At 41.0% G+C, this 20,161-nt stretch overlaps 1 protein-coding gene across 14 annotated transcripts in view; it reads right to left on the bottom strand.

Annotated features, from left to right (window-relative positions):
• PPP6R3 (protein phosphatase 6 regulatory subunit 3) overlaps nucleotides 1–20,161 on the bottom strand; it is a 130,242-nt gene that overhangs the window by 39,851 nt on the left and 70,230 nt on the right. For all 14 annotated transcript variants that reach the window (XM_068555646.1, XM_068555648.1, XM_068555651.1 and 11 more), the window contains 6 exons: nucleotides 19,507–19,619; nucleotides 15,042–15,155; nucleotides 7,593–7,722; nucleotides 5,485–5,637; nucleotides 3,298–3,447; nucleotides 2,106–2,170 (listed from right to left, as the gene is read on the bottom strand). In XM_068555646.1, the coding sequence (XP_068411747.1) occupies nucleotides 2,106–2,170; nucleotides 3,298–3,447; nucleotides 5,485–5,637; nucleotides 7,593–7,722; nucleotides 15,042–15,155; nucleotides 19,507–19,619 (725 nt within the window). The remainder of the gene's footprint in view (nucleotides 1–2,105; nucleotides 2,171–3,297; nucleotides 3,448–5,484; nucleotides 5,638–7,592; nucleotides 7,723–15,041; nucleotides 15,156–19,506; nucleotides 19,620–20,161) is intronic.

Raw genomic sequence — 20,161 nt, 5'->3', positions numbered from 1 at the left:
AACCAACCATCCTCAGTAACACAGTATCTTCAAAAACAAAAACCCAAACATTCACTGATGCCTAATGATTCTGTGACCTTCCTTCCTATCTTTCTGTGAAACTATTTTTCAGACTTTAAACAGACTGTAGGGAAATGAGGTGAGAATTCTGCTGGTTCATCTTGCTAAGACATCAAATTTTAACTGTATCAATCAATCATCGAGATAGTTATCTACCAATGGCATTTCTCAAGTTAAAATATTAGCTGATCTGAGGACTTGGCCAAGATGAGAGGTAGTCAACTTGTATCTGGCCCACTTCCCACTTGGACAGGGACATTCACATTATTCCTCACCCCTTCCCCACTTAGAGTCTAATCTTCACAACTATGACCCATCTTTACATTTAGACAAACTTTTCACATCACTGTGATTTCTCCGCCCGAATATTTACAAAGTGTCAAGTCTTCAAATTCTATGAAACAAAAGACTTTTGATTGCAGACAGGAGGGAACAAACCGAAGAGATCTTTGCTTAAAGGGAGAATCTTTCAGGAGTCACTAAGAAAAACCATACTGTGCTTGTAGGCTTGCCTGGAAAATGAAATATCTGCTAATAAGCTTAGTAGAGGGCCTGGGAATACCTAAGGGTCTGAAGGCATAAGGTTGACCTCAGCTGAGCTGCTATGAGCCTCTTTCGGTTTCACAGCAAGATCCCACGACCCGAGCGTCCCTTCTCGGCAAATTCTTAGTCAGAAACTCTGGTATTCCCTCAAACCCTCACAAGGGAAAACAAACACCCATCCCCAAGCTTTTTGGCCCAAGGCTCCAGATTTTCTTTAGGCTTCCTGTTCAAGGAAACCTTAAAAAGCTCTTTCAGGACTCCCCAAGAGGGGAGGAATATTATTAGCCAGGCCTTCAGAGGACGGAGCTCACGGGGAGTACAGCACACGGGACACCTCGGCATTGGCGAGACGAGGAGGCAGAGAGGGGAAGGGGGTCAAGGAAGGCTCAGATGGGGCAGACACATAACCAGAGGTGCCACTCTGGCCACAGACAGCACCCCAAAGGAGCTCCATTTGGAGGAAAGTATCTGAGGTCCACCAAGACTGAACCCCTGCCACCCTCAAACTACACGCCACCTTTCGCCACCTAGAGTCAAAGCAAAGCCCTATCGGTGTTTAGTAAGCAATTTTTAAAAACCAAGCCCCAGAAAACAAAGCAGACAGCTCCCGTGAGTTACCTAGCTCTCTTGGGCACTGCAAGAGACATCTGAACAGAGACACAGAGCAGGGAGATCCTGAGAAAGGTTAGACTATAAAGGGGCATGTGACAACCTTATGGGGTGATGGAAACGTTCTGTGTCTTGTCTGTGATGGTTACACATGACTGAATGCATTTGTCAGAATTCCTAGAAATGTATACCCAAAAATGTATACTTCAATAAACCTGACTTAAAAACAAACACAAGAAGTATTCCTTGAGAGTGTTTCCCAAACATACCCACCTGCTTCAGAATCTATGGGATGACATAAAAGCTCCCAGGGCGTTAGAGAGGAATGCCTGTTTCAGACAACACCGCTAGGGAAAAAAACTCTTGTGTAACAAAGCTACTCACATGCAGCAACTAATACTTCAAGTAATCTTGCCAATCAGCTAACGGAAATTTTCTAAAAAAGGAAATACTAAGCAATTTTACCCTCCCTCTAGTTCCATGCACAAAGTGACTCTTTTCTTCCATGAGAACCCGGGGTAACAAGGACAAAGGTGCTAATTAAGGAGGACTTGACTTTGTAATTCTTTTCCTTCAACTCCCCATTATTCTCAGAAAAGCAGCCATTCAGAAAGGACCAAGAAGTTGCAAAGGCAGCAACAGAGGTGGGGAGTACTCCCAACCCCTGTTCTTTCAAGACAGGTAGAAAGACAGGGGGATCTAAAAGTAAATTACTAGAAAAATATCTGTTACAATTAAATAATCTGGAAGCCCCAAGAGAACCATTTGTAACTGTAAAGTGGCCTGTCCCATGTAATTATATTATACTCATTGTTCCCTGTCTAGGGCAAGGGAGTATATTTTCTTCAAATTAAAAATCAAACTGAACTCCTATCAGAAAACAATTTACTTACTGTTTCTTCTCGTTCATTTCCCAGGCGTCAAGTATTCGTTCTATTAATTGACATTTTTGAAAGAGCTGAATAAAAAGGAAGGTTCCAGTTTAACATTGACATAAATGTCAAAGTGTCAAATTTTTAAAGTGAAACAGAACTCTAGTTAAACAGAAAAGTGATACCTATCACTTTATACATATAACCCAGCAAGCCTAATACAGCTGTGAATTACTGGCTAAATCAGATGCACCGTGAAAATAAATTTACTCAAGGGCCCCAGAACACTACAGGGATTCAAGACAGGATCTGTGTCTTTAGCAGTGAACCTACCGGGAAATAATATATTTCAATTACTGCTACCAGTGAGCAGCTGACCTAAACCAAAGCCAGGTTTTACTCTGATATGGAATAAAGAAAATTATGCCCCGGCAAAAATTTAACTCACAATCCACAGCAATACTTGTACATTTTAAATGCGAGCAACACTTACTTCTCTATGAGCTAACATTACTGCATTCGTATTAAAAATAGGTGTGGCTTGCCAAACTTCTGCACGCCAATGACCAGTGCTGTGGGCTGCATTATCGAATGTGCACAGCCAGTCTTATTCAAATGTCATTTGTCTTCCCCATCTACTTGGTTACTCCAGGTTAGCCTTTCCCATCTTCAAGGTTTGGGCGTAACCCAGTATGAGCTAGAGAATGTCACACAATCACAGAGCTTCAGAGCAAGAAGAAACCTGAAGACTGACTTAGTAAAATCACCTCATATTTAACAAAAGAAAACAGACCCCCAGAAGAGGCTTCCTCGACACTGCATAAGAACTCACTTCTCCCAACTTTCAGTCATATGTTCAGCACCAGAAATTAAAACTCTGGCAATCCAAATAATTGGTTCAAATGTTTTCTGCAGTATTTAAATTTGTATTGTTCTTTTAATCTCCAAAAGATTTCTAAATCTTCAAATTTATTAATTTTCCCAAATAAGCAAGCCACTTAGCCTTTTTTTAAAAAAAAGTTCATCTAATGGTTAATTGTCCAGGCTATGATTTACAGAATCACTGGTTAAAAGTATCAGTACGATGAAAATAAGTTAAATATTCAGACTCTGAAATCTAATCTCCCACCCTTAAACCTCAATTCACTTCACACCTTAAGCAGAAAAATGCTATAACCAGGAGTGGCAGAAAAAAGACACCAAGTAAGCTTACATGTTTCAATAACAAATTGTCACCAGTGGAGTCTTGATCAGTAATTGTGCTATTTTCTGTGTTTTCAAAAGGACTTGCAAGAATCAGTGCAATACAGATTTCCACTTGTGTGTGTAAAAAGTTATTCCATGTGTATTTGAAGAACATGTCCTACAAAAAAAGAAAAATAATGCTTTCTTTTATTCAGTCTCCTCCATGTTTAAGCCACTACTTCAACACATTCACCAAATAATGAATTAATTAAGTAAAAATGATGTGTTCCTAGTACAGTAGGACAAATTAAAAGGAACACATTTTATTTTAAATGCAGTTTAAAATGCCTTCATAGACTAAATAGAATGGTATTTGCTCATTCAACATGTCAGAATTTGCATGGAATCTAAGAGACCAACAATTAACACATGAAGAGAAGACAATAATAAATTTCTCAAACAGAAAGGGAGTGTCTTTTTGTTTTCAACGTGACTAATACAGATATTAAGTTCAGTAAATTTCCAATAATTTTCAAAGAAATTTATGAGAATTTCATTTTGCCTCAAGAAATGTTTACTGATGACTTCTGAGCAGCACACAGTGCTAGGTACAACATGGGAGACAGACGAAAATATGGTCTCCAATTCTGAGGTGCTCACACCTTAAAAAAGAATAACCAGTCGGGCATTCAAAATACTCATAGAACTATCAGTGGATAGAGCAAAACAAGAAAGGTATGAGAGGTGGTGACGTGCGGAACTCCTGGAGGTGCAACGGTTTTCCAGATTACCTGAAAAGGTAACAGTAGCACACACAAAAAAAGACAATTCCAAAAAGCACAAATGCATAGTTAAAGTATGTATTCAGGATATCGTTGAGTCTTGGTTATCTAATCTCAAAATGAAAAGATAACGATTAATGATCCATTTAGGAGTTTTATCAAATTAATCACTCAAAAGTAGCTCTAAGATTAACAACAAAATGAATTAACAATAGCTGTAAACTTACTACTAGGAAGATGAAAGACTAGTGATTGATGACTTCAGTGAGACTCCCAGAGACAGGAGTAGGAAGTTATATCCCTGTCAGAGGGTAGGGCAAAAACTATGTCCCCAGAGGGCAAGGGTTTTATGCTGGCAAGGAAACTGTAATCCTGTAGCGTCTCATCTTTCTCCAAACGTTCCTGCTCTCCATGCCTTCTACTGCTATGTCATTTAACACAAAGCTGAAATACAACTAAAAGTGTCTATCTCAGTGACACTCGGAAGAAAAAAGGGAATGGCTGATAGAGCATGCATGGGTTTGAAACTGGATGTGAATTCAAATCCTGGCTCCACCACTTACTAGCCATGGAATGCATCTCCTATCTGGGCATGAGCTGAAAAATCACGCCCAGGATCACATGAGAAATGTATATGAAGTTTTATACCCAGGATCACGTGAGAAATGTATAATGAAGTGTACACTCAATGCCTTTCATGTAAAGAGCAAACACCCAGACTCTCCTCTGAAACACACGCCAAGTTCCTCCGGGTGTACAGTGTGGGTCCTGGGAACCCATCTGTGCTGTGCGGAGGCAGGACAGAGCAAGCAGAGGCCCCGGGGCCAGGCCCATGGATTCCAAACACAGGCCTTGGAGCTGGGGAACTCAGGGGTCAGGGAAGTCCAGATAATTCCTGGGCTCTTCCTTTTCCCTTCCATTCCCTTCTGCTTCCACTGAAGCAGACTAAATCAAAAGACAGTCTCAGACTAAATCGAAAGACAGTCTTTTAGACTCAAATCAAGACAGTGTCAGAGACCTCGTATACTATCTCAGTGGAAAGAAGATCAAAGTTTGTCCCTTGGCTAATTATGAAGAGAAAATAATGCTGTAAGCCCCAGTCGTTTATTGCTAATACGATCCCCTGAAGAGGGTGATTACACTCACTCTATCCTCCACACGAGACTGAGCTTCTTGAGGGAAACGTCTGTCTTAACCATCTTCGAAATTCTCTAATACAGTTCTTTACGCACAGCAACAATAAATTACTACTGAAAAATGGAAAGCATTCAAAATTGATGATAACCTCAAGGGGAAAACTATATAAAAGACTGTTTACACTCGGACCAAGGAAAGTCATTGACACATATTGTAAATTTATGAGGTTCTACCTTCAGTTATGTATCCATAAAGTATCAAGGGCAAATTAAGACATCTTTCAGGGGATATCGTACCAATATGACCCCAATGCTATTCAGCTCCATAAGGTCCCCGTTGATACTGCTGGTGTTTGTTTGGAGGAGGCTGGATATCAACCTAATCACATTCAACCGGGTGTTCCCCACGGGAGGGTCCAGCACGCCCCACGTAGTCTTCATCACACTTTTCTGAGGAAGAAAAAGCTTTCCAATTAAATTCAGTTCAGTAAACAAACAAAGGGTGTAGGAGTATGTACTAAGATACAATGCTATAGGTAAACTAACCCTGCAAACAACTTGGCCTAAATTCTACACCTGAAGGAAAATCCAAAACTCCTACTGATGATATCTTTAAGATATGATGAAATGAACATGAGGAAAAAAAATTAAGTAATTTCCCTGGACTACAAATTTTATAAGAAACCAAGTATCCCCTTGCCTTCAACATTCCAAACACCACAGGAATGAAGCAGAAAGCTACTGAAGTCCATGAAAAAAAGTGCAATATTCCAATCCTGACCAGAAACCTAAGAAACTAAGAAAAGTTACAAGTGGTTTTAGATCACAGTTCTCAATCTCTGCCAAATCTGTGATAAAAATGCAAACTCAGAAGTTGCCTCTGGATCACAACCTTGAAACAGGATCAACCTCAAACCTGTTCTTGCCCACAAAAGGGAGTTTCTATTCTCTGAAATCACAAAAGACAGACACAGAACATTCCAGAACTTCAGAAGTTTGGCAGGAAAGGATGATGACCTGTGACAACGAAGCGATGAAGATGCCCTTCTCCATGTCCTCGTCCACAGGGGATCCCTGCCCCCCTGCCTGCGCTCCTCCAGGCCCAGTGGAACTGGACAGCCCCCAGTTTCACTCCCTGCAGCACAGCTCTAATGAACACGGATCTACTCACACACCACATCATGTAGTAAAAGCAGCCACAAGCTGAACTCACTCACTCCTAGCCGTGAACAAGAGGAAGTGCAAACCAAACACTGTCTTACTTCCGAGTTAGGCCCAAGAAGAGTGCCAGTGTGAGAATCCATATTAGACGCTGCCTTTTTTGTCCACCTAGAAAGAAGACTGTGGCACCGGAGACACAGGTCAGGGGCACCTGGCCACACCCTCTCCTCTCACAGGTCCTCCTTCTCCTCCAACTTCCACTTCTCTTCTCCTGAGCAAATCCTTCTCCTCTCCTTACTCTCCCTCCTCTTCTTCCCAGGTCTGGCACAAAGGACGCCACTGTTACACACCAGCTCCCCCTCCACAAGATGGTTAAGTAAACAGAAAACATCTACTTTAGAAGGGAGACACTAGTCTACTAACTTCCCAGTAACTCACACCATAGACGTCACAGAGACACACTTCCCGGAGCCTGGGATGCTGGGTGCAATGATGCAGGGCAGAAGGAAAAACCAAAGTGTAAGAACTAGTGCAGGCGGTAGAACTCTCATGGAACTGCCTTCCACCCGAGAGATGCCAAAAGGAAGAGCCTCGTCCCCTAAAGCTCTATCTGCGCCAACCCGAGGGGGTGGGGTGTCACGGAAGGACACCACTATGGTCCCTGGACACCCCTCTTTTGGAGGTCTTCGCTGTCTGCTGTCTGTGCTTTCAGTGGCTGTCTGATTAACAGTCATTTCTGGATTAGCACACGGATGCTCCCGACAGAAAAACTAACACTCCAAGTCACATTCAACCAACCACTTCTTAAATGAGATACCTGTCCATCAGGCAGTTACACTGCTCCAACTCTGAATAAGACAACTCAATTTCAAAGATTAGTTCCTAAAAAGATTACCTCTTACCTCAAAGATGTGAAAATAACATGCTATGAGAAGAAAACTATTTTACTGGCATATAAGTATGCAGAATATATAGAAAGAACAAAAAGCTGAGTTTCCTAAGCAGATAAGTTAACTTACTTAACTTTAATTCTATTCTATTCATCAATTTAGATGCTATATATCGATAAAAGCCAATTAAAAACTAGCTCAAGAGCAATGAAAACAACTGCCAGTGTACCTTCTAATATGCTTTGCACATGGGGGTCACAGCCAGTCCTTTAACTCACAAGGTTCATCTACTTCCTAACAACAGCTGAAATCTAGCTACTGGGCTGGTCAACGGGCTTCAGGGAGCTGCCTTACCTTGGGTGGCTCAAGCAGGAGTTCATGAAAAGATCCAAGTCTTCCTCGGATGGCTTCTAGAACGCTCTTGTTGACCGAACAAGCTGAATGACTCATGCCTGGTGGGCAGATCTCTATATGACCTTCAAATCTTGAAACAGAGCAAGTTAATTTTATTTATTATTTCAGAACAAATCATTCAAGGTGCTCTGTATCGGCGTATAGGGATATACATAATAGCTATAGACTATATAGTGATTATATCAAAATTTCTGGAAGGATAGGAAGAGGGTGTAATGAAACCTTGATGGGAATCAGCCAACATGATATGAAATCCAAAGATGTACGGTGTCGGGTGAGAAATTATATGCCATTTCTTCCCATTCTCTCCTAAACCTTCTAACTTCTTATACCTATTGTACTAATATCAGGTCTCTAACCAGAAAATCTGGAAAGCAACAGGAGCGCCCGGAATTACAGGGCACATCATACTGCCTACCACTGGAGGATTGTTAACAATAAACAAGCCTGTATTTGTTCTATACAGTTTCTCTTGACTAATCAATCAACACTGCTTCCTATGTAAAAGGCTTAACTTACTCTTCTGTATAAAGCTTCATCTATACTCATTATAAACCACTCCTTTTAGAAAAACAATTACGAGTAGAATGAGACTCCCAAATCCCAATCAGTTTTAGAAAGTACAGGGGTTCTCAAAGTTGGGGGACATAAGGAGGGAGGGGTCTAAAAATGTGGGTGCACAGTTCAGATTAAAAGATAAACCTGAGAGTGGTGTGTCAGTGCAAACTAGCGCTTAACAATGTAGCTGCTGGAGCACGACTGCCTGAGGCTGAACCCTGGACCTTCACTCACCAGTGATTCGTTCTCATATGGAAAACGGGAACCGCTCGAGAATGTCCCTCCCGGGACTGGGGACCTGTCCTGTCCAGGGGTGGGGACCACGCTAATGTAGACAAAGGACTGAGAGCACTGCCTGACACAGCTAACACCTAGAGACTGATTATTAGGACTATTACTTGAAAATATTCCACACGGGCAAGTGATTTCTAAGAGCTACACGGAACAGCATTCAGAACCTCAATTCCTAGAAAGGGGGAGTAGGTAGAGGAAAGGCCTTTTGCTCTGATTATAGTGCTTTTTAACGTGTAGGGTTTTAATAATTTATGTGGCCAAATACAGCATTCTTCACTACAGTCTCTCTGTCCAGGAAGCCATACTTGAAGTTCTTCACAATGCCACAATCCTAGGAGTATTTGCATACTTTTCCTCTAGTGTTTTTCATTTAACTCATCTGGAATTTATTTTTATGCAAAACAGGTATAGACATGATATTTTTTTCCCCAAGTGGCGAGTCACTTCTAAGCCACATTTATAGAATGATCTGCTTTTCCCCACTTAATGTGAAAAAAAAAAAAAACCCATACAAAAACATATACTAAAATTCCTTAATCATTCATATAAATTTTATTTGTTCATCTAATAAATACTTAGTGAGCATCAATTTATGTACCTGCCTTGACTCAGGTACTACAATCAATATCCACGGTGTTTCTCACATTTTAATCCTTTCAAATATATGTAAAAATCTGCCAAATCCAAAACAAAACCTGTGCTGATATTCCAAATAGAGATACATTAAATCTGGAACTCAGACTCGGAAAGGCACAGGAAGCGACGGCTGTTGGGGCATCGGGAGTCTGTTCCTCTTCTCTCTGAGCAGAGATCTACAGTCCAGATGCACGGTCTCTGCATCCACTCAGCTCCCTCATCCACTCACCAGTTAAGGAAACTTTGCTTATTTACTGTTTTGGGTGATTATGAATAAAGGGCACAAATATTCACTTACAAGTTTCCGTGTGACACAATTTTCACTTTTCTTGGGTAAATATCTTAAGAGAGCGCTGGATAATACATTGTAATAAAGGTCTGTTTATTAAAAAACTGCCAGGTGTCTTTAGACGATGGCCACGTGACTTAACATCCCAGTTGGAGAGCGCGAGGCTTTGCTGTCACCAGCGCTGGCTGTTTGTTTGGTTCAGCTGTTTAGTGGGCTGAATGGTCCCCCCACAAAACGTATGTCCACATCCTAGTCCCCAGTCTGGATGCCTTTTCTTTCTTTCCTGCCTCACTGCGCTGCTAGGGCCTGTAGCATGAGGCTGAATAGAACTGGGGATGGGAAATATTCTTGCCATGGTCCTTGATTTAAGGGGCTATGATTTCAGTCTTTGCCCATTAAGAATGATGGTAGCTGTGGGTTTTCCTTTTGTTTTTCAGTTTCCAAGTTCCTTTCTATTCCTAATTTGCAGAGAGGTTTTATCATACAAGAATTTAATGAAATGATCACATGGTTTTACTTCTTTAGTCTGTTGGTATGAGTTATACTGGTTGATATTTATTAAAGCTATTTTTATAGAGCAGTTTTAAGTCCACAGCAAAATGGAGGGGAAGGTACATACAGAGACTGCCCATATACCCTCTGCCCCCACAAATGCACAGCCTCCCCATTATCAACATCCTCTACCAGAGCACGTTTATCACAATCCATGAACCTACACTGACACATCACCACCACCCAGAGCCCAGTTTACACTATGGTTCACTGTAATGGGTTTGGACAAATAATGACGTGTATCGGTCTCTATGATATTACACAGAGCATTGTCACTGCCCTAAAGGTCCTCTGTGCTCCACCTATTCATTTCACTCCCCTCGCCAACCCCTGGCAACCATGATCTTTTTACTGTCTCCACAGTAAAATCTGACATTTTCCAGAATGTATGTAGCCTTTTCAGACTCGCTTCTTTCACTTCTTTCTTTTTCATTTGCAGTTAAGGTCCCTCCATGTCTTTTCATGGCATGAGGGCACATTCTTTTTAGTGCTGAATAATATTCCACTGTCTGGATGAACTACGGTTTATTTTATCCACTCACCCACTGAGGACCTCTTGGCTGCTTCCAAGCTTTGGCAAGTGTGGATAAAGCTGCTAAACAACTGTGTGCAGGTTTTTGTGTGAACCTAAGTTTTCAACTCCTTTGGGTAAATACGAAGGAGCACAACTGCTGGACTGTATGGTAAAGGTATGTTTAGTTTTCTAAGAAACTACCAGACTGTCTTCCAAAGTGGCTGCACCACTTTGCGTTTCCACCGGCAACAAATGAGATTTCCTGCTGCCCCGCAGTCCTGCCAGCACTTGGTGGTGTCAATTAGGTCCAGTGAATTGCTAGTACTGTGCTTCTTACTGATTTCTGTCTAAACGTTATGCCCATTTCTGTTACAATTTCTATTTTAGATTTGCAAAAAAACTGCAAAAATAGTACAGAGTTCCCATGTGACCCATATCCAGTCTCCCATTATTATCTTACATCTGTCAAAATTAATGAACCAGTACTCACACGTAAAACCCATACTTTATTCAGATTTCCTTGGTTTTTGCCTACAGTTGCCTCTCTGACCCAGAATCCACCCAGGACACCACACTATATTTAGCTCTCAAGTGTCCTTAGCCTCCTCCTGGCTGTGAGAGTTACTCAGACTTTCCTGGTCAGGTACTTTGCAGAATGTCCCTCATCTGGGGTCTGGTCTTAACGTTCCTCTCATGATCATGGGTCTTTGAGAGGAAGACCACACAAGTAAAACGACATTTCATTACATACTATCAACACAACAGTGCTGGCTGTTGACTTTGATTATATGGCTGAGGAAGTGCTGGTCAGGTTTTTCCGTCAAACTTGACAGAGTAACTGTCAAGTTCTCATTTTATTCTCTTTCCATACTGCACTTTTTAGAAGGAAGTCATGAGGTGCAGTCTACACATAAAGAGCAGAGAGTCTTTTTCTTCCTCCCTGAGAAGGGATTATGAACTATTTGGAATTCTCCCACAGGGGAGATTTGTCTCTTCACCCCCTTTTACTTATTCAGTCACTTACTTGTATCAGTATGAACTCACGGGTATTTTATACTTTGTGTTATAAAACGATACTGCCTTATTTTATTGTGCAAGTGGTCCCAGCTCTGGCCAATGGGAGCTCTTTTAGTTGGCCCATGTCCCTCTCACACACCCGGTGTTGTGGGTTTTCTCTTTGAGCGTGTCCTTACTGTCTGTACTACAGGATGCGCCACACTCATCTTGTATACTTCTCAGCCCAGTTGCAGAACCAGCCATTTCTCCATGAAGCCCTGGTTCCTTTACCGGAGGATGGTATGAGAAACTGAGATCCGGGCACACGGTTACTTGTTCCTGGTGATGCGTCATGACTTCTAGGCCTCACAAAGCAACTGTCTTCCTGGTTTAACTCTTCATATTTCAGTATAGGTAACTTCTAATGTCCTACACTGATTTTTTCCTCAACTATGTCAAAGTTTACAAACGAGCCCAAAGACATTCTTCAATTTCTGTTGTAGTTTTCATTTCTAGCATTTGCGTATGATCTTCCGTTTCTCTGTTAAAATTCTCCATCTGTTCACATATTGCTCACTTTTCCCACAAGCCTTTAACACATTAATCATAGTTATCTTAAATTCCCTACCAGATTGCTCCAACATTTTTGAATCTAGTTCTCCTGACTGCTTTTTCTCTTGAGAGTTTAGTTTGTTTGGGTGCTTTTTATCTTGCTTCTTTGTCTTGCAATTTTTTAGTTGTGACGTTGACATGTTGTGTAAGACAACAGAGACTGATATAACTAGTATTTGCAATGGATACACCTCTTTTTTTCTAGGTCTTTAGTGTGGGGTTTCTGGATCAATTTAGTCAGCAGCTGAGTTAGGTTTGGGTTTTGTTGTTCCTATGACTGACTTCTCTCAGCACACTGAAGACTTTAAATCTGTCTCAAGTTACTTTGTATTTATAGTTAGGGACGGATTGCCAAGTTTTTCTCAACTTCTGCTCTGCCCTTAGCTGAAGTTCTTCCCTTGAAGCCTGCTCCTGTGCTGATGGTCTCCTTCCACACTGCAGCCTTCCCTCCGCCAGCAGGCTGCTGTCGTCACTCGATGTGTGGTGGCCCGGTGGGGAGGACCGCTCTGCTGTTCTGGTTCAGCCTCAGTCTCAGGCAGTGGAAGTGCTCATGGGCCTCAGGGGTGGGGCCCCCTCGGTGACCCCGCCCTACTTCAGTGGTAGGGGCTCTCTAACAGCCTGGGGCCTGAAAGTGTCCCTGCTTGTCCCGTGGGATAGAATCTTTTTCCTGGTCCCTTCCTCCTCATCGGGTCTTTAGGGTTACAGGGTTTGCTGCCCTTTCGCCAGTGGCTTCAGGGTTTTATTCAGCAGGGGCGGGAATGGAGAAGGACCCTGCTGCTGCATGTCGCAGCCCTACTCTGCAAGGGAGGCTTTCTCGGGGCTCTTACCTGGCCTCCAGTACTTCCTGAGCAGGGCTCGCAGGTATGCGCAAAGTCCTGAGTCTGTAGTTCTCAGGGTGTCCTTGCTCTCCCTGCACCTGAGGCGCTTCGGGCGTTACATAACCTACTATCATTCTACGTTTATAAAAAACACATTGGAACTATCATTTTCTTAAGATGAAAAATGAAACTGTATATGAAAGTACCTCAGTTCCTCAGTAGAAGATAAGAATTACATGGTGCACTAACTTACCCCTTCTCTCCTTATTTCTTGAATTTTATTAAAATAATCTGGAATTTACTGGGTTTTTTTTCAACATTTGACTTATTCAATTATTCATTCTTAACATAACTTTCATAGTCATATGAATTGTCACATTCCTATCTGTTTCATTTATCATTACTTTCACCAATATATTTCCTTATCTTAAGTTCTTTATTCTACCTCATTTTTCTGCTTGGCTTCGGTAAAGTCCATCTTCCAGTAATTTGGCCCAGGAACAGGACACGGATGGGACACTGAGGTCCATACGCTTGAAAATGCCTCCTGCCCTCACACAGCAACAAAAGTGCTTCAGGGTCACAATCCTGCCCTCTGTTTTTCAGTGTTTAGTTAGCTTTACAAATGACATGTCTGGCAATGTGATTTGCTTTGTAGTTATTAACCCATTTTTTTCTTGTCCAAATATTTTTAACATTTATCCTTTATCCTAGGGATTCAGAAATCACATAAGGGTAAGGCTAAGATCTCAGTCGTCCACCACCCCTCCACCCCGCCCCTCTTTAAAGTTAATCGTGCTTAGTAGTTGATAAACCTTTGTGGTCTGAGGATAAGTTCCTTCTGATCAGAAATTCCTTCCTGTCATTTATTACTGTATCGTCTCCATTCTCAAGCCAGAGTCGTCAATATAAATCTCACAGCACCAGCTCATGTGCTTTTAAACCATTTTAAGAGATGATGCAACTGCCTTGCAGCATGAGTAGCAAGATGACAGTCCTGTATCACCCGATTAATACCTTAAGTTATTGGTTACGTTATTTAAAATATGATTTACCAGGGAAGACATAGGCAAAGTCAAAACTGCAGATACAACTCCAAATTACAACATAGCTGAAGCAGTGCTGCCACACTGCCCTTCCATTATCACTAACCAGAGATTAAAGAACCAGAAATAGAGATGAAGACTTTGGGAAGCAGGGATTGGTAAGGCTGTGTTTACTATTTTGCTGGAAACCAAAATGACATCACTGAAACTAAATCCAGAAACGTTGGATGGCTAAATTTTCATATGCTGACAGCAGACCGTGTCTCTCCTCCTCTTCATGCCCTCTGCTTTACTGGATGGATCCAACAGTGGGTAAGAAAATACATATTCTAATCTCTGAACCACATGTTCCTGGAATGCAAACATATACACACCTCTTCAAATTCGCATTCTCCAGAGAACAATTAGGAAAACTCCGACAATTAATAAGTAAATTAGCTTTGGGTATAAACTGTAAAGAATAATATGACAAATATTAATTGGCTTGTCCAGAGGCACATACATAGGGAAAACAGACTATATTTCTGATTCTGAAACACACAGCACAAAGTTTTCCTTAAGGCCTCAAGCCACCTGCCCATCCATTTTTAAACAGCCTAATGAACTGTAGTTGCCTCATATGTGAAACCCAAAAAAAAACCAACCCAAAGCCTCAAGTTAGCAAGCACTGGACAGAATCACAAGATGGAAAGAGCCCTGAACTGTCACTTGGAGGAGAGCTGCGCACCAACCAGGAACACCTATTTTCAATTTTCATAAGCAAGAAGTAAGCTTCTCTTGTGTTTGAGCCATTTTGCATGGGTTTGACTGATTATAGAAGCATTTTGGTAACTACTACAAAACCCCAGATGACTAGACTCCGAATATTGCCAATAGTGTTTACCAAACCATATAGTTCAACTACATCTATGCATCCCATTCATGTAAAACTATTTATATAGTAGAAAAAGGTTCAGCACCTGAAATTCACGGGCATGATATTGTAGCGATCAGCCAACAACTTAACTCTTAGCTTTCAAAAATTCTAAAAGCAAAACCAAATGGCTCGTTTCTCAAGATAAAAGGAAAACTTACGTTGGTCGCCGTGTCTCAAGTAAAGCCAACAATATCTGGACTGCGCTGACTATGGCTGATTCATTCTTCTCCTTGTGGAAAATATTTGATAGGAGCTGCTCTATAATTTCTTGCCTAGGGAAACAAATCAATAGTCAAGCGCTAATTGTAACGTTGTTTTAACACAAACAACTTCGGAGAAAAAGATCACGGTATCAGTAAGACAAGTATCATAAAAGAGTTCAACCTCACTTGTGCATATTTATTAGCAATATTTTACTTTTAATATATCTATAAGGAAGGCCAGTGATCTTGCTTATTATAAATGTAACACAGACATATATATATATTCCTATCCCCTACCCTCAATCAGCAAAGTCATCTGGGCCCTGCTTGCCTTTGCCAATCTTGTTGAAAGCCACCAAACACCTCATGACTGGAAGTTACCTCCTACTCAGGTGGTGGGGGCGGGTGGTAAAAAGACTCAGAACCCTTCAGCCCCACAGAAGGAGGGGAGTTTTTTACAAAAGAAACCATAAATGTTTTCCCACAAAGGCATTCATGTATAATTAACAAAGATCTAAAACAGATACAAGATAACATCAACTGCTGCACTGTACTCTACAACTAAAATCTGGTAAATCAAAATAATGCGGTAGCAGTGAAATGGGTGTGACTGAACTACTGCCCCAAAAGTATTCTCCACAGGCTCTTGCCATGACACCTCCCCATGCATGTATACAAGGTCACAATTAATGTAGAATACAAGGGTAACCTGTTAGGTGAATAAATTTATACGGATGTTCTCAAGGAAAACCTGTTTCTTAGGATCTCAGTAATTTTTAGAACCCATGGGGATTAAGAAATGGAATCTCCCTAGCAATGAGAGGGACAGCTGGTTGTCCCCTGGTGCCCACCTGGCAGACACACCAGTCACCCCAAGGTACAGCTGTGCTCACTGGCTACTAACACCAGTTCCTTTGCCAGGTTAGGGCAGCAAGTAGGAGAGAATCTCTTCCTCTTTGGGAGAAGCAAATAAAACTGGTATCTAACCTAACTTCAGAGGATCCCCTTGCAGGAAGTAGCTTTCAAGTACTCTCAGACCAGCACTAGAATTGCTTGTGAGACCTCTACCCAAAACAGTACTGTAAAAGTCACTCAACACACAGCAGTCTATAGAATAACTATTACACTTGGAACTGAGCTCTGGAAAAGACTGCTTTTTTGTAAATACGTACATTCTTCAAATAGCAGCCTCACCCCAGGTAGAGGGGTACCGACAGGGCATCCAACTGTAGATGCCCACCTTCTCATTCAGCTGTAGTGTCTAACTTTCCAGAGAGCAATATCACCTTTCATAAACCCTGAGGCCGGAAGGGAGTGGCTAACAAAGAGGCTCTCACTCATGTTTCATGGCTGCATCAAACTGGAAGTCTACCATACCCATGGAGGGCACTCTACTAATGGACAAAAATGAGATAATAACCAGCAAATATGTGACGGTCAAGATGCAACACAGCAGCTGAGCCATATTCTGAGTCTTATCTAAACATACAAATATCACCAAATACAGAAGAGATCATAAACTGAAGAACTGAGCTTATTAAACAGGATAAAAAGAATGCCTTCATATTCTTTAAATAATAAGGCATTTATTTACAAGTGAGAAGACATATTCACTTTCACTTTTTTAAAAATGGAGTTCTTGGACGAACATCAATAAAGTTCATGATGAGAGCTGTGTTACGCACGAGGCCAGCCAGGTTCTTCACCCAGGCCTGTGAGAGGATGGCTCACTTCTGTTTTGTTTTGTTTTTATGTGGGCAGCTAAAGACTCGAGTCTATAAAACTGACGGGCTCAACCAGGCCCAGAGGCCGACCCATTGTAAGCTCATTAGTATCAAGAATTAGGAGCTGCCTGGTCCAGCCCTCTCTAACACAACTAGTTTTAAAGGAATTCTGGAACTTCAGATTTTCCCACAACAGAGCTACTAAATTAAATACATTCAATTTAAGCCCAGATTGTTTCCCAAGCTAACACTCACTACCTAACACCTCGGTCCACTGTCTTAGAGACCTTTTGGTACCCCTACCCACCCTGACCATTCTCTTTTAACCTTAGCTCATTTACAACTTTTCCTGCAGTGCTAACCTACACTTCCAGTTACACATACGGTGGCTATGTGGGGGTTAGCCTGTATACCAAGTACACTGGCTTATAACACAACACTGCTACATTATTACGTGATAATCAAATACATACAGATATATAACAATATACAAAATATACACAGATACTGTTAAAATTAATAAAAGCTTACTAAGCTCACAGGAGCCTTTGGTCACTGTGTACTTCCTCAATCAACAGATACTAAAAAGAACGACTATAATGTGGGAACACGTCTGATATTAAAAAGGGTTGGTTCTCATCCTCAAGAAGAGTGTGGGAAGCACCGTTACAGAGTTAAGTCTCCCCGATGCTCAGTGCAGTGAAGGTTTAACTCAGTGACACCACGGAGCCCCTGACTCTTTAGGACCATGTAGTTGAAGAAATTTACTCTAACAGTCAATGATGTTGATTGAGTATGTACCTATCTGCATCAGAGTACAGTTGCCTGATCCAGGACTAAAGACTCAGTCTGAAGTATATCAGCTAGTGCATACAGAGGCTCCAACAGCTAGATCCCACGTTGAGTCCAAATAGAGTTGAGTGAAGAGAGGGCTGGCACAAAAGAACTCAGTGATTACTACTGACCAGCCTGACACTCGAGGTGAACCTGCACAGTCCAGGAAGGGAGCCAAGCACCACCTGTGGCCACAGAACGCTCTAAAGGTAACTAGTCTGAATTGGCCTGTCCTAAGTGTAAAATACACACTGGATTTCCAAAACCTTGCACAAAGAAAAGAATGTAGACTCACTCATTAATAATTTTTTAAATGAACGTATGTTGAAATATTATTTTGTACCTATTAAAGAAAACATAAAAATTAATTTCACCTATTTTTTTACTTTAATATAGCTACTAGAAATTTTTAAATTACATGTGACTTTTATTATATTTCGACTGGACAGCGCAGTCATGAACCATATGAAATTACTGACAGTCAACATTTTTTAACCTTGAGTAAGATAATTTTTACATGGTTCAACCTATTACTACTACCATTATTGGTATTGTATATTATAAAAGGAGTATATACGCCATAATGCCCAAGAATAACTGAAATGGGGCAGGTAAGGTGACATCTTACTCAGAAGCTGATAATCTCTTATGTCTTGCTACTTGAGAGAACTAGTCAATTCCTTCCTATTCTACAATGCACATTGGGAAAATTCAACTATTTCTCAGAATACAGAGTTTAAAACAAGATATTTTGTCTCTAATTTGTTCCTTGTTTGTCTCACACTTGCCAAGTAAACAATACACACAAATGTCTTATTTTAATAAAAGGGTCTTCCCGGCCAAAAGATGCGAATGAGTCTCAATATACAGAAGGACTAAAAAATTCCAACAAAGTCATTAAGAAGAACAACAGTAGCAGTAAACTGATGCGAGACTGCCATTCGTACATAACGTTAACTGTATGCACTCTTTCCAGTTATTCATCCAAAGTGGGGAAATGCCTTATTTTTGTTTACTAAAATAACTTTCAGTTGTAGGGATGCAGGCAAATGTATGCCCATACTTGATGGTAAATACTCTTCCTGAAAATGTATGAATATACAAACACCAGTATAGTAGGTTGGCCATTCACAGATTTCAAAATAGTACACCACCCCCAAGCTGTCTTCCACCTGAAACACATGAGATGTCTGTTCATTAGGAATTATCTAAAAATAAGGGCAGAAGCAATATAAAGAAACAAAACATACAAGATGTATAACCCTTCCAATCAGGTCTGGTCAGGTTACCCCAGTCAGCTGCCAAGGTATAGTGGATCCTAAGAAGAACTTCTGATTAAAAATCACTGACTGGGAATTCCCTGGTAGTCCAGTAGTTAGGACTTGGCCCTTTCACTGCTGATGGTGCGGGTTTAATCTCTGGTCGGGGAACTAAGATCCCGCAAGCCACGCGGCATGGCCAAAAAATTTAAAAAAAAAAAAAAAAAAAAAATCACTGACTAAGATGGGTCAAATTACTTCATACACCTATCTTCCCCAAAGACCATGGAGGCAGTGACTGCAGTTATGATGTCACTGCCCCATCCATGATAGTTTTATAGAATTCAGTTTACAATTATTGAAAAGTTCAAAGTCTACATATAAATGTCATTTATTTACATTCTTACCCTGTAAGTCTCCAATGGGCATCACGAGTGGCTGAGATCAGATAAGCAGGTTTTCCTGCCTTCCTTCTCAGCCACCCACAGGTTATTTTCCAGGGACAGGATTCCCATGTAAGAAACACTTACCAAGTACTTACACTGGTAGCATGTCAAATAGCATCAATATGAGAAAAGAACAAGAAGAGAGTTTCAAACATACTTTTCCAGAGTGGCAAGCAGGGGGTCTGGCTCTGTACTGTTCTGAATTTGTAACATCTGGTCTCTGCTCAGGCGAACAATTTCACAAAGTGACTGTGATGCATTTGAATGCCGCTAAAGGAAAGAAGTACAATTTTAACTATAAAACACGTCAGAAGTCAAATTTGTAAGAAAATAAAGTTAGTGAAGAAATTGCTTAAGAAATAACACAAATTAACACTGGCCATAAGCTACAGTAAATAAAAAGCCAGGGTCCAAAGAAATAACTTATGTCAAGCATGAGTATTTCACCCTGCCAGGCTTCACTTAACAATACCACAAACAAAATGCATGTCACTTTGTGTAGGGAAATGTAATTAAAGTTCTGACAAGGAAAAATTTCTTTAATTAAATACTTGAAGAAAAAAATATCCCCCAAACTTATATACTTTTAGCAGCAAAGAAAGATGAACACAATTCTTTGGCTTAAAAAAATAAACGCAGCTTTCTGGAATATACTAATGGATGAGAAATATTACTTCTTCTTTCAGTGCGCAGTGTGCTATTCTACAGGAAAGTTCTGCAACCTCAGCACCAAATGCCTATGCTCCGTGGCATGTGGCACTGAGCATCACCTGCCCAGCGAGACCAGCAGGTTCCAGCACAGATGACAACAC

The sequence above is a fragment of the Eschrichtius robustus genome, chromosome 11 (genome assembly GCF_028021215.1).
Source record: "Eschrichtius robustus isolate mEscRob2 chromosome 11, mEscRob2.pri, whole genome shotgun sequence".
Classification (NCBI taxonomy): Eukaryota; Metazoa; Chordata; class Mammalia; order Artiodactyla; family Eschrichtiidae; genus Eschrichtius; species Eschrichtius robustus.
The sequence above is the reverse complement of the archived record's forward strand: the minus strand, read 5'-3'. Positions and strand labels throughout refer to the sequence as shown.